General features: G+C 34.8%; 1 protein-coding gene across 1 annotated transcript; it reads left to right on the top strand.

Moving 5' to 3' along the window:
* The first annotated feature begins 8,161 nt into the window (after window positions 1-8,161).
* Window positions 8,162-10,031, top strand: LOC111204586 (PXMP2/4 family protein 2). Its single transcript, XM_022699666.2, has 3 exons — window positions 8,162-8,468; window positions 9,307-9,422; window positions 9,517-10,031. The coding sequence occupies exons 1-3, from the start codon at window positions 8,310-8,312 to the stop codon at window positions 9,929-9,931; spliced, it is 690 nt and encodes a 229-aa protein (XP_022555387.1). The 5' UTR covers window positions 8,162-8,309; the 3' UTR covers window positions 9,932-10,031.
* The last annotated feature ends 3,252 nt before the right edge of the window (window positions 10,032-13,283 follow it).

Genomic DNA, 13,283 nt, shown 5'->3' with positions numbered 1-13,283 from the left:
TGACATTCGACTAAAAGATAATAGCCTTTCTTTAAGAGATAAAACAAATAATCTCATCACAAAGGTGCCGATGTCAAACAATAGAATGTTTGTCCTAAACATTCAAAATGACATTGCACGATGTCTCAAGATGTGCTACAAGGAGGAATCTTGGCTTTGGCATCTTCGATTTGGGCATCTAAACTTTGGAAGCTTAGAGCTACTTTCCAAGAAAGAAATGGTGAAATGATTACCTTGCATCAATCATCCAAATCAAGTGTGTGAAGGCTGCTTACTTGGAAATCAATTCAAGATGAATTTTCCAAAGGAGTCGGAGACAAGAGCAAGAAAGCCACTAGAACTCATACATACAGATGTATGTGGCCCAATCAAACCAAGTTCATTTGGTAAGAGTAACTACTTCCTTCTCTTTATTGATGACTTTTGAAGAAAAACATGAGTTTACTTTTTAAACAAAAATCAGAAGTGTTTGAAAATTTCAAAAAGTTCAAAGCCCATGTTGAGAAGGAAAGTGGTCTTAAGATCAAGTCCATGAGATCAGATTGAGGAGGAGAATTCATGTCCAAGGAGTTTCTGAAGTATTGTGAAGATAATGGCATCCGAAGGCAGTTGACGGTGCCAAGAACCCCTCAACAAAATGGAGTAGCAGAAAGAAAGAATAGGACAATAGTTGAGATGGCAAGAAGCATGCTCAAGAGTAAGAAGCTACCAAAGGAGTTGTGGGCGGAAGCAGTTGCTTGTGCGGTTTATATATCAAACCGTTCTCCAGCAACGAGTGTTTTAGAAAAGACACCACAAGAAGCTTGGAGCGGAAGGAAGCCTGGAGTCTCACACCTAAGAGTCTTTGGAAGCATTGCTCACGCTCATGTTCCAGACGAGAAGCGGAGAAAACTAGATGATAAAAGTGAGAAGTACATCTTCATTGGGTATGACGCTAACTCCAAAGGCTACAAGCTCTACAATCCTGAAACAAAGAAGACAATCATTAGTCGGAATGTCATCTTTGATGAAGAAGGAGAATGGGATTGGAGATCAAATAATGAAGACTACAACTTCTTTCCATCCTTTAAAGAAGAGAATGTGGAGCAACCGAAAGAAGAGCCAGCTACACCACCAACTTCACCAACTACAAGTTCTCAAGGAGATGAAAGCTCAAGTGAAAGGACTCCGCGTTTTAGAAGTCTACAAGACATCTACGAGGTAACCAAAAAGCAAGACAATCTTACTCTATTTTGTCTATTTGCGGATTGCGAGCCTATGAACTTTAAAGAAGCCCAAGAAAAGAAGTCTTGGAGAAGTGCAATGGAGGAGGAAATCAAGTCGATTCAAAAGAATGATACATGGGAGTTAGCTTCACTTCCAAATGGACACAAGGCAACTGGTGTGAAGTGGGTGTACAAGGCAAAGAAGAACTCTAAAGGAGAAGTTGAAAGGTACAAGGCAAGATTGGTGGCAAAAGGCTATAGTCAAAGAGCCGGGATCGACTATGATGAGGTATTTGCTCCAGTTGCTCGCTTAGAAACAGTTAGACTAATCATTTCATTGGCAGCCCAAAGAGTTGGAGGATACATCAAATGGATGTAAATTCAGCTTTTTTAAATGGAGACCTTGAGGAAGAAGTCTACATTGAGCAACCACAAGGCTACATAGTCAAAGGAGAAGAAAACAAAGTCTTAAGGCTAAAGAAGGCGCTTTATGGATTAAAGCAAGCACCAAGAGTATGGAACACTAGGATTGATAAGTACTTCAAGGAGAAAGGCTTCATAAAGTGTCCATATGAGCATGCACTTTATATTAAAACTCAAACAATGATATATTAATTGCATGCTTATATGTTGATGACTTGATATTCACTGGCAACAATCCGATTATGTTTGAAGATTTCAAGATGGAGATGACAAAGGAGTTCGAGATGACCGACATTGGATTGATGTCATACTACCTTGGCATTGAAGTAAAGCAAGAAGAAAATGGAATCTTCATTACTCAAGAAGGTTATGCTAAAGAGGTGCTTAAGAAGTTCAAGATGGATGACTCAAATCCAGTTTGCACGCCAATGGAATGTGGAGTCAAGTTATCAAAGGAAGAAGAAGGAGAGAGTGTGGATCCAACACTCTTTAAGAGTCTAGTTGGAAGCTTACGCTATCTAACGTGCACAAGGCCCGACATCCTACACGCAGTTGGAGTTGTTAGTCGATACATGGAGCATCCAACAACAACTCATTTCAAGGCAGCTAAGAGGATCCTACGCTATATCAAAGGTACTATCAACTTTGGCTTGTACTACTCTATCTCTGAAGATTACAGGCTTGTTGGATATAGCGATATCGGTTGGGGTGGAGATGTAGATGACCGGAAAAGCACAAGTGGCTTCGTGTTTTTCATTGGAGAAACCGCTTTAACATGGATGTCAAAGAAGCAACCAATTGTCACTCTTTCTACTTGTGAAGCAGAGTATGTGGCAGCTACATCATGTGTTTGCCATGTTATTTGGTTACGAAACTTGCTAAAGGAGCTGAACCTACCACAAGAGGAGCCAACAAAGATCTTGGTGGATAACAAGTCCGCAATAGCATTGGCAAAGAATCCAGTCTTTCATGATCGAAGTAAGCATATCGATACTCGTTATCACTACATTAGAGAATGTGTTACCAGGATGGATGTGCAATTGGAGTATACAAAGACAAATGATCAAGTAGCTGATATCTTCACCAAGCCACTCAAGCGGGAAGATTTTATCAAGATGAGGAGCTTACTCGGAGTAACCAAATCAAGTTTAAGAGGGGGTGTTGAAAAGTAAACTTGATTTGGGATAAGCATTATTGGGCTAATCATGTGTTGATCCAAAACCTTAACCCAAATTCTAGAATAATCTTCCACCTCCTTAAGTTAAAAAAATCTAGACATTGTTATAGAAAAATCTAGATAATTAGAATAGAAAATCTAGATATTATGTTAGAATTATCTAGATTTAAGATTAAAATATTTGAGATATTTTGTATTATGAAGGCTATAAATACCTCAACTTCCCTTCATTTTGTATCACCAAGAAATAATCCAAGTTTGTAACAAGTAATAAAAATAATCTTCTAAGAGCATCTCCAACTCATTGCTATTTTCACCTCTATAATAGCATTTAGAGGTGAAATTGCTCTAACCCGCCTTTATTTCTTCCTCTATAATAGAGATCTCTATTTTTTCATCTATTTATAGAGGAAGAAATAACATTCCTCTATTTTCTTACTCTACATTTAGAAATTGCTATTTTAGAATAATTCATTGGAGCATATCTAACCTCTATTATAGAGTTCTTCTATTTAAGAGGTAAAAATAACAAAATATATTGGAGATGGTCTAAGTTATAAAATCTTTCTTCTTCACAAATGTTCTTTATCTTCAAACAGTTAAACACTTGAACACTTTCTCTTTCTCCGTGTGTATAAAGTTTTTTCATTCCAACAGCTTCCACAGTATCCTCACCTAGTCACGTCTCTCTTCTTCAAGCCGCACCGGTGGAAAGGAAGCTCCCGGAGGAGAGACGTATATTGGCTGGAGAGCCATTACATGATTGATGAAGAGGAAGTTTATGAAGAGAACAGAGGACTGTCGGTTGGACAATGCAGAGCAGTTATGGTAAATATTAGGGACTGTGGTTGCCTTCTCTGTTTTCTGCTGTGTTTCTTGAAAACTCTGAAACTTGAATCAGATGTGAACAAATAAATAGCTACGGAGTGGATAAGTGAAGAGATATAATTATCAACCAGCTAAAGCTTCAATTTGTTAACCTTTTTTCCTTTCTTTATCAAATCAAGTAATCAAGAAAAATAGTGAAACTTTAAAAGGCAATAAAATTCGAACGAAAATAAAATCTTCACATTGATTCTAACCTATCACAATAATAATGGGCTGAATTTGTAACAAACCAGAAGGACTTTCTTTTTGTAAACGATCCAACAATATTGACCCTTAGAACAACATCACCATTGATTTAGCACTCTTCGTATCCCAAAATCTGACTTGGATCTCGTTATCGGTAGCCACAGATAATTCTTCGCGGCACTCCAAGCTCGCTGTAATAACAAAACCAGCAACATTTGTTCATCATGTTCACAGAGTAGTAACACGTTACCTGTAAAAATGGATCAGTGGGGACCTGATGTTGTTCAACGACATAACATCAAGTCTGTAAAGAACCAGTGAACTTGCTAATACACACAAACGTTCCCACACGTCTTAATAAACAAATCACAAAAACCATTAATATTTGTTTTTCACCTTATTTAGACCGAGTTCTAATTTGTTTCACCTTATCCTAAACCGAGTTCTAAACCAAAGAGACATAGAGGACAGCTTTACCTGCAAACAAGTTAGGTCAATGAAGCCTTGTGAGCTCCTTCACAGTTTAAAAAGTTGTTTCAATGTGATACTCACGACATTCAATATCTTCTCTTTTGTTTCCTTGTTAAGTCCCAGTAATGACTTAATCAGATTCCCATAAATACTTTCTAGCCTCCTAATCCACTTATAGTGGAGGGAACTCTAATCTGTGTGGCTTAGACCACCAAAATCACTGAAATGTTTTTTTTACAGAATTATTTCAATCGAAGATTATTATAATTCTGAACTTATTTTCATGGGCATTAGTATCCGTGATAGAGTATAAATTTGTCAAACAGTTTTATTTTTCTCATGCAGTTCTTTTAAGGATAACTAGATCTCGATCCGCGCAACCGCTCGGTTTTTGTTTTCATTTATTTTTATATAAATATTTTGTTTTTAATTCTAAATTGGTATATATATGTGTCTATCAATTTTTTAAACATAATAAGTATACGGTATATTTTTTCATTGAATAGATTATTTCAAACTTTTACATGTATTTGTATCTTCTTCTATATATATATATATTTTCATATTATTATTTCATTATTAAAATTGTAACTATATATATATAGATTAGTAAATATTGTTTTATTGTCATATTCAAAAATATTATAACATTTCACAAATTTAGAAAGTTTTTAAAAAATTAAACTTTTCGCTTCATAGATTTATATTATAGAGTAAATAATTAAACATTTAGTTTTTGTTTAATTTTTAAAATAAACTATATAGTTAATTTGTTTTCATTGGTTTGAGGTATTAAAGATTAATCATTGTTAGATAATATGATTGTTGTTATTTAAGAAAATATTTATAATTTTAAAAGTTAACATCGACAAATATTTAAATAATTAACATATGGAGGTATAGTATTACAACATTAAATTATATCTATTTAATTTATACTATCTATAAATCCAATGCATCATCTATTGTTTAAATCCAATTATTGATAGCCCAATAAAAATTTATGGTAGACCCAAAATTTAAATGACTTTCTAGGAATAGGTCCATTAGGTCAATTTTTAAAAAAATCACACATGAATCAAGGTTGTGACTTCTGTTTTAATATATAAGATTTTTTCTTGATTTCACATACATTATTGAGATATGTCATAACCCTTGTAGTTGATTGCTAGACTTTCTTTTAAGATATCTTTAATGCAAGGTTTAATGGCTATCTAAATAATTTATGATTTTAATTAACTGTTATCAATATTAAGGATTTTGTTGAAGTTTTTTCTAAGACAAACACATGACATACAGAAATATACAAAAAACAAGAAATGTTGTAATGGCCATACCAACAGATGTAATTCATAAGGAGAAACACATGACAAACAGAAAATATACCATTTTTTTTTGTCGAACACATGACAAGCAGAAAATATACGAAATTTAAGAAAATTTTGCATTGCTGTTGGATCAAATTATCCACTTGAGTTATCTGATTCACATCAAGGAGAATAGTTTTGAAATTCAAAAATGATTATGTACCACTACTATTAACTTGCAGAAAATTTTCTTTTTAGACTTATATATATATTTAAACTATATTTTAATGTAGAAATAAGAAACATTTGATTTTACGGTATATGTATCAATTAAATTTTATAGATATAAGTTTATATTGTTCTTATTTGACTATTTGGTGAATATAAAATACATACTGTAAATGTAAATACGTTTTAAATGTAAAATTTAAAACTAAAATCAATATATATATAGAAATATGAAGGAAATATTTATAAAAATAAATCACTATAATTAGAAATATTTAAAAATAAAATCGATACATTTAAATATTATGGAATTTATACTGTACAGAGTTTATAAAGTTGTATTTGAAGTTGTTTTTGTAAAAACCAACACATGACAAACCTAAATTAGAGATGCTCCTTTACTAGCATCGAGTATTACCAATCTGGTTGTTGCGTAAGAAACTTCTATCTCTTTATTGTTCTTCCTTTTTTGAACTTTCAGGTATATCTCATTTATATATGTTGATCCTTTGTTCAGTAAATGCAATCGACTTGAGATTCATTAGATTACCCCTGATGAAATTGAGGTACTACATACATAGTAGTGATTTGAATTGTTCTTGTGACAGTCCCATTTATTCAAAAAGATATTCAAATTCTTGTGCAGCTCATAAGTGATGTTCCTATCGATGGGAATATCGTTTCTCTGGAACTTTTTCATGCTCGTGTGAGTATACATCTTCTGTCTCTCATCGTCCTTTGTAATCCTTAGTTAGTTTGTTCATCCTAGCTGAGAGATACAAAACATGTGTTCTTCAATGGGATATGTCAAGTCCTGTGAGCTTATTACATGGTATAACTGTCAAAATATAATATGTTCTCTTATCTTTTAGGTAGAATTTCATAACCATCCTGCTGTGTAACATCCGTTCTAGGACCCATGGATCTCATATGTTCGTTTGTCTGATTATTGTGTTTCATCTTTCACCAACGTCATAAATATATGTCTATTTTTCCGTATACCCACCCCGTTGAATATTCATGAATGTTGCTCACATAGTCTGACATTGTTTTCAGATCTGCTTCGATTGATATTACCGCTCTTGAATCTAAAGAACCGTTCGATGATCAGGTATTGAATCTAATACTCAGACTGTATTCATTACTATATCTTTCTTGTGTTGGTTGTGGTGGGCATGTAGTTAAGTCTTAACTCACCAGCTTATGTACATTTCTACAGTTGATCCAGATTGTAGAGTAATTGGCATCTATCAAGGTAGGCGCTGGTGTGAGGTATTATGTTGTTTTCTGCTATAAATCTAGGAGAAGAATTGTGAATCGCACTAGATTGTGCGATCATTGGAACCCACACATGAGTTGGTGACATTGGTGGGCTTGTGAGTGGTGGCAACGTAATTCAACTTTCTCATCTTAGACTTGCAAAAAAAAAGAAAGTAAGAGCTCATTTAGATACATTGATAGAAACAATCAAAACATCTGAGTATATACATCATCAAAATTTTAGAATACAAATCCAAAAGTCATTTCAAATTAACAGAAATCTAGTCTCAAGGAGAGGCTACCAATTAAACTCAATACTTTCAAGCCTCAAGACTTTCTAGATCCTAATCCACTTATGGAGGGATCTCTAATCTTTGTGGCCTAGACCACCAAAATCACCGAAATATTTTTTTTTTTTTTACAGAATTAGTGCAACCGAAGATTTTTATAGTTCTTAAATTATTTTCATGGGCATGGGTATTGGTGATAGAGTATAAATTTGTTTAAACAGTTTTATTTTTCTCATGCAGTTCTTTTAATGATAACTTTTTCTTGATTTCACATACATAATTGAGATATGTCATACCCTTTTGTAGTAGATTGCTAGACTTTCTTAAAAGATATCTTTAATGTAATGTTTAATGGTTATCTAAATAATTTATGATTTAAATTAACTGTTATCAATATTAAGTATTTTGCTGAATTTCTTTTAAGACAAAACACATGACAAACAGAAAATATACAAAATTTAAGAAATGCTATAATATACCATCAGATGTGATTCATAAGGAGAAATACATGACAAACATAAAATATACAAAAATTTAAGAAAATTTTGTATTGTTGTTGGATCAAATTATCCACTTGAGTTATCTGATTCACATCAAGGAGAATAGTTCTGAAATTCAAAAAGGATTATGTGCTCTAAGTAAGAATGTAAGCCTTCATTGTTTTCATTGATGGGCCGAAGCCCATTTAGTAAGTATGACTATTCTCACGCCCACAAAGAGGTTCCGGTTCTGAGTGTTGTTGACACGAGCAAAGAAAAAAAGAAGAATGAAGAGAAGAAGACGTTTAGGAGGAAGAAGAAGAAGAAGAGCTTAAACAAACAAAAAAACCAAAATCGCTTTCTCCCGCGGGGGTTCTCCGGTGACCAATTCGATAATGTTGAAGGTGTGGAGATGGTACCAGCGATGCCTGAGCGTTCATCCGGTGAAAACTCAGGTCATAAGCTCGGGCTTGCTTTGGGGATTCGGGGACGTCACCGCTCAATACATCACTCATTCAACTGCTAAACCTCCTCCTCCTCTTCTCCGTGTCACCGTTAGTCATTCTAGATCTCCTTTGCCTCTGATTGGACGGAGATTATTCTCTCCGATTCTTTAATTTAGGTGTTTCTTGAATGCGTATTGATTTTTATGAATCTATTCCTCAGAGATTGATGGAGTCTTTTTTATTCTGTATCCAAGAAAATGCTTAGTGTTGTTACCTCTGACTTTGTGATTCAGCAATGAATCCGCAGTTGATGCGTTTACTTGTTTGCTGAGATTCTATGGATTCAACATTACCTAATGGCGTTTTTCTAATAATCATTTCTGTTATTAGTTGAGTAGAGAGGTCTTATATGGTGAGGATAATTACAAAACGAATATGTGTTTTTTTTCTTTTCTTTTCTTTTCACTCTTCATGCTGTTTCCATGTCAACATTGCATCACAATTCACCTTTTTCGTCTATTGTTAACATAAGTTCAATCCTGCTTTATAGTTCATGGATTAGCAACAAATTGCTTGAGACGTCTTTTACTGCAAAACAACCCTTAGAATTTAATATAAAACCACCAGTCATTTGGTACTTTTCCATGTGATTTCGGCCGCATCCTGCTATTCCCATTTGTCTCTAAGGTCGATGGTATATAGTTTGCTAGAGGAAACATTATATTCATATTTTTCTCTGATCTTTTGGCTAAGTATCCAGACTATGCTGATCAACCGTGGTCAAGCACTAACCTATGTTTTATGTAACAGGAAACAATCAAAGAGGTTGACATATATATATACACATTTCCTAAGCAAGAGATCTGTTGTTATTTTTACTAATATATTGTTTGCAGTCTTGGTTATATATTGTGTGGAGCACTAATCTATGTTTCCATAAAAACAGGACACAAATAAAGACAAAGACGCAGACGCAGATTCAGAATTTAAGCTCAACTGGAAGCGAGTAGCCATTACAAGCATGTTTGGACTTGGTTTTGTCGGTCCTGTTGGCCACTTCTGGTTTCTTTCCTTCTTTTTCTTATCATTTTGCTATATATCCTCATGTTGCCTCTCACCTAATCTAGCAACACGGTTTATATATGTGGGGTCACAGGTACGAAGGCCTTGATAAATTCATAAAACTGAAGCTTCGATACGTACCAAAGTCAACACGTTTTGTGGCAGCCAAAGTTGCAATGGACGGTCTTATCTTCGGCCCCATAGATCTACTCGTGTTCTTCACGTACATGGGATACGCCACGGGCAAGAACACGTCTCAAGTGAAAGAAGGACTCAAGAGAGACTTTCTACCAGCTCTAGCTCTTGAAGGCGGAGCATGGCCGCTTCTTCAGATCGCAAACTTCAGATACGTTCCCGTGCAGTACCAGCTGCTTTACGTCAACATCTTTTGCCTTATAGACAGCGCTTTTCTCTCGTGGGTGGATCAACAGAAGGATGCAGCTTGGAAGCAGTGGTTTACTACTCCGTTTCTAACGCTTAAAGAACGAGGTGGCACAGGTGGAGTATGATTCATTTCGTTTTTCTCACATGTCATAAAAACTTTGAATGAAATGACAAAACTAAGTGTAATTGGCGATTTTCAATCAGATATTGTTTCGTTTTGAAGAATTTGTTCTTTGTGAATAGATAAATGGTTCGAGTTCTAAATAAGAAAACTATAGAAATGAGCTAAGGCCACCTCCAAGTGGTATTCTCGGTAGAAACATTGTTAATGCCAAAGTATACTTTCTACGATCGCATTTCATTTTTATATAATCAAGTGTCTTAACCCCTGTTCGGAATTACGCTACGCGTTAGTCGGGCGGTGACCCTGGGCCTAGCGAGTTATCAAAAAATCGGGGATTAAGCGGAGCGTACTCGGCGCCTAGTTTTAGACATATATTAGGTATGTGATGAATAAACATTAAAATTGCTTAGTCTAGTGGTCCATCTAAAGAAGCATATGGTCGCGAGTTCGAGTTGTTATCACTGCGTTTTGCATCCTTTTTCTGATTTTTTAGTATAATGAATAACAAAATACGATTTTACCCTCATCTTCAACCTATTCTCTGCGTTTTCCAGATCTGAGAATATTTTGTTCTTCATTTTTTTTGCACGATTTCATAGTTTTTACAACTGATTCTTGTGAGTTTCACCTAATTATAATAGATTCATGAGATAAACACCGATTTAGCTCTTAAAATTTCGATTTTTGAAGGTTTTTTAGTTTCAGCGCCTAGAACCACCGATTACCTCCTTCTCGCCACGGCAGCCTTCCGATCACCATTTAATCGGGCGAATAAACGGTCAGGCGGACGCGTTTTTGAACAGGGGTCTTAACCATTACCCTTTTACAGAGCATTTACGTCACCGGTAGAATTTTTTTAGTTTTGTGCTTGGGAGTCTGAAACTGATTATCAATAGATGTCATGTTTTCCATGACTATATGATGTAATCATGACTATTATATACCTCCGACACGTCATGCTATCTAAACTTTAAGCGTATCGTATAATCTAAGCCACACCCATACAATTAGCTTTTATAATACAACTAATATACAACTAGGTGTGTTGTCCCCGACGGACATAATCTTCTTATAAATTATTATTTATGTTTCAAAAAAGAAAATTAAACATCAAAATTAGTTATATTGATAAAAAAAATGGGCAATTTTCCTAGATAGACTTTTTTTGAGTTTTTGTCTCAAAAACATATTCTAAAATGGAAGATCACTTAAATAGCTTTCATTAATTGTTCAAAAGACTTTAATACTCTCAATTGATAATATACCCAACAAATAAAAAAAAACGGAAAAAACTCGTTTTCTTTCGCTCGCCAACGTTCTCTCTCGCTCGACGGTTACAATGTCCGCCATCGATACGCCGGAGACAAATCACGCTGAACCACCGGGTCAAAGTCTTTACAATCAAAATAGGAATCTATAGATGTAAGTTCTGAATGTTTTCTCTTCAAAATCGAAATAAGGGGTTTTGATTGAAAATTTGAGAAATTTCTCTTCTTAGTGTTTTTGAATTGAAAATAAGAGGTTTCGATTTGTTGTTCTTCAGATAATAGATTTGAGCTTGTGTTATTGTTCAAATCCAACAGAGAGAACATAATCAGAATTACAAAGAAGGAATCTCACTAAGCTTCATTTACGGAATTTAGCTTACCGTAGAAGATGAGTTCGTGACCTTGCTTTTTGGTAAGCAATTTTGAATCTTTGATGTTCCTAGTTTTTTTGACCAATGATTTTTTCCTCTCAGATTCGAATTTTTTTTAGTCTGATTGCTTGATATGATATCGTTTCAAACAAGTGTGTGTCGATGTATTAGTTCTCTTGTTCCTCTAAAAGTTTTTTTTTTTTTTGTTAAGAACACACATGAAAATTATAGCTTTTTCTTGTTCTCGTTATTCACAAGTGTAATGTGCGTCATTAGACTGTTTGATACTGTTTGTAGCTGAAGAGAAACACCATTACCCGAGAAGTTGTTCTGGTAAAGAGAAAGCTCTGTTGCATTTGTTGTCCAACGAGGGAAAGGGACTTGGAAGTTGTTGGAGCTCAAATCAAAGGCTGCTTAGTTTTGGGAACACAAGGTTTTGAGGTAATGTTTGGTACTGTTTGGTACCTTCGACTCTGTTGTTTGCTAGATACAGCTGAGTTACATTAAATGCTATTTTAGAGAACCAGACGTGTGGTATTTTTAGTTGTTTGGTTTACGCATGTTGGCTTGTACTTGTGAAACTGTGTAGTGTTTTTTTTTTTTAAATTTCAGGAAGGATTTGGGTAGTTTCAGGAAAGCTTTCCCGAAAATCCGATGTTAACAAATTTGAAAAACTTTTTGCTTGGTGTCTTCTTCTGCTTACGCATGTTGATATCTTTGGTAGGCTCGTGAATTTGCTTATGAAATTGTTAGTCTCTTGTTGCTTGTGCTTGTGAAACTGTGTAGTGTTCTTAAAATTTAGGACTGATTTGTGTAATTTCAGGAAAGCTTTCCCGAAAATCCGATGGTAACAAATTTGAATTTTTTTTTTTTTTGCTTGGTTACACATGATAATAACAAGATGGGGATTCATTACCTCTCAAACTAGCACTGCATGGGCTGAAGTACCCTATTGGTTCAGAGCCAAAAGAAAGATTGTCAATAAACCAACATTCAAACAATAAAAATAAAATATTGGTACTTATATCATTATGAACATGTTTTTCCAGGATGCTACAGAGCCTTTGACTATGATCATTTCGCCAAACAATAAAAAGGTATACACAAGTAATTTTTGGAAGCTTTTGTACGTATTCATGATCTACTTCCTGATTTTTTTTTACAGATGGGAACAGAGGCAACGAATGAGACACATGCCTCTCCAATAGCTCAACTGAGTACTGAGACTCCAGTTTTTACTCCAAATCAGGCGCATCAAGTACATGCTCAAAATCTTGGAGTTTTCAAATATTTTTGGAAGCTTTTGTACGTGTTCATGACTCCCTTCCTAATATTTGTTTTGCAGATGAGAACAGAGGCAACGAATGAGACACCTGCCTCTCGAATAGCTCAACCGAGTACTGAGATTCCAGTTTTTTACTCCAAATCAGACGCAACAGTTTTTACTCTCCAATACCTCAACCTAGTATCTGCCTTTGCAGATGCTTGTCTGTGGTTCGCATTCCTATGTGTTGTATCACATGTATGCTCATGCACATATTTCTTAACCACAAAAAAATCTGACAAGACAACTTAGTGACACACATTCTCAACAAGCAATTGTCACCAACACACTGCAATATAACTCTTGACTTGTTAGAATAGATAGTTTTGTACTCAAACTTCTACTCTAAAGCCCATTTATTCATTCTCGACATTAATTATCCCTTGCTCT

This window comes from Brassica napus, chromosome C3 (assembly GCF_020379485.1).
Source record: "Brassica napus cultivar Da-Ae chromosome C3, Da-Ae, whole genome shotgun sequence".
Lineage (NCBI taxonomy): Eukaryota > Viridiplantae > Streptophyta > Magnoliopsida > Brassicales > Brassicaceae > Brassica > Brassica napus.
This window is presented reverse-complemented; position numbering and strand designations above follow the sequence as displayed.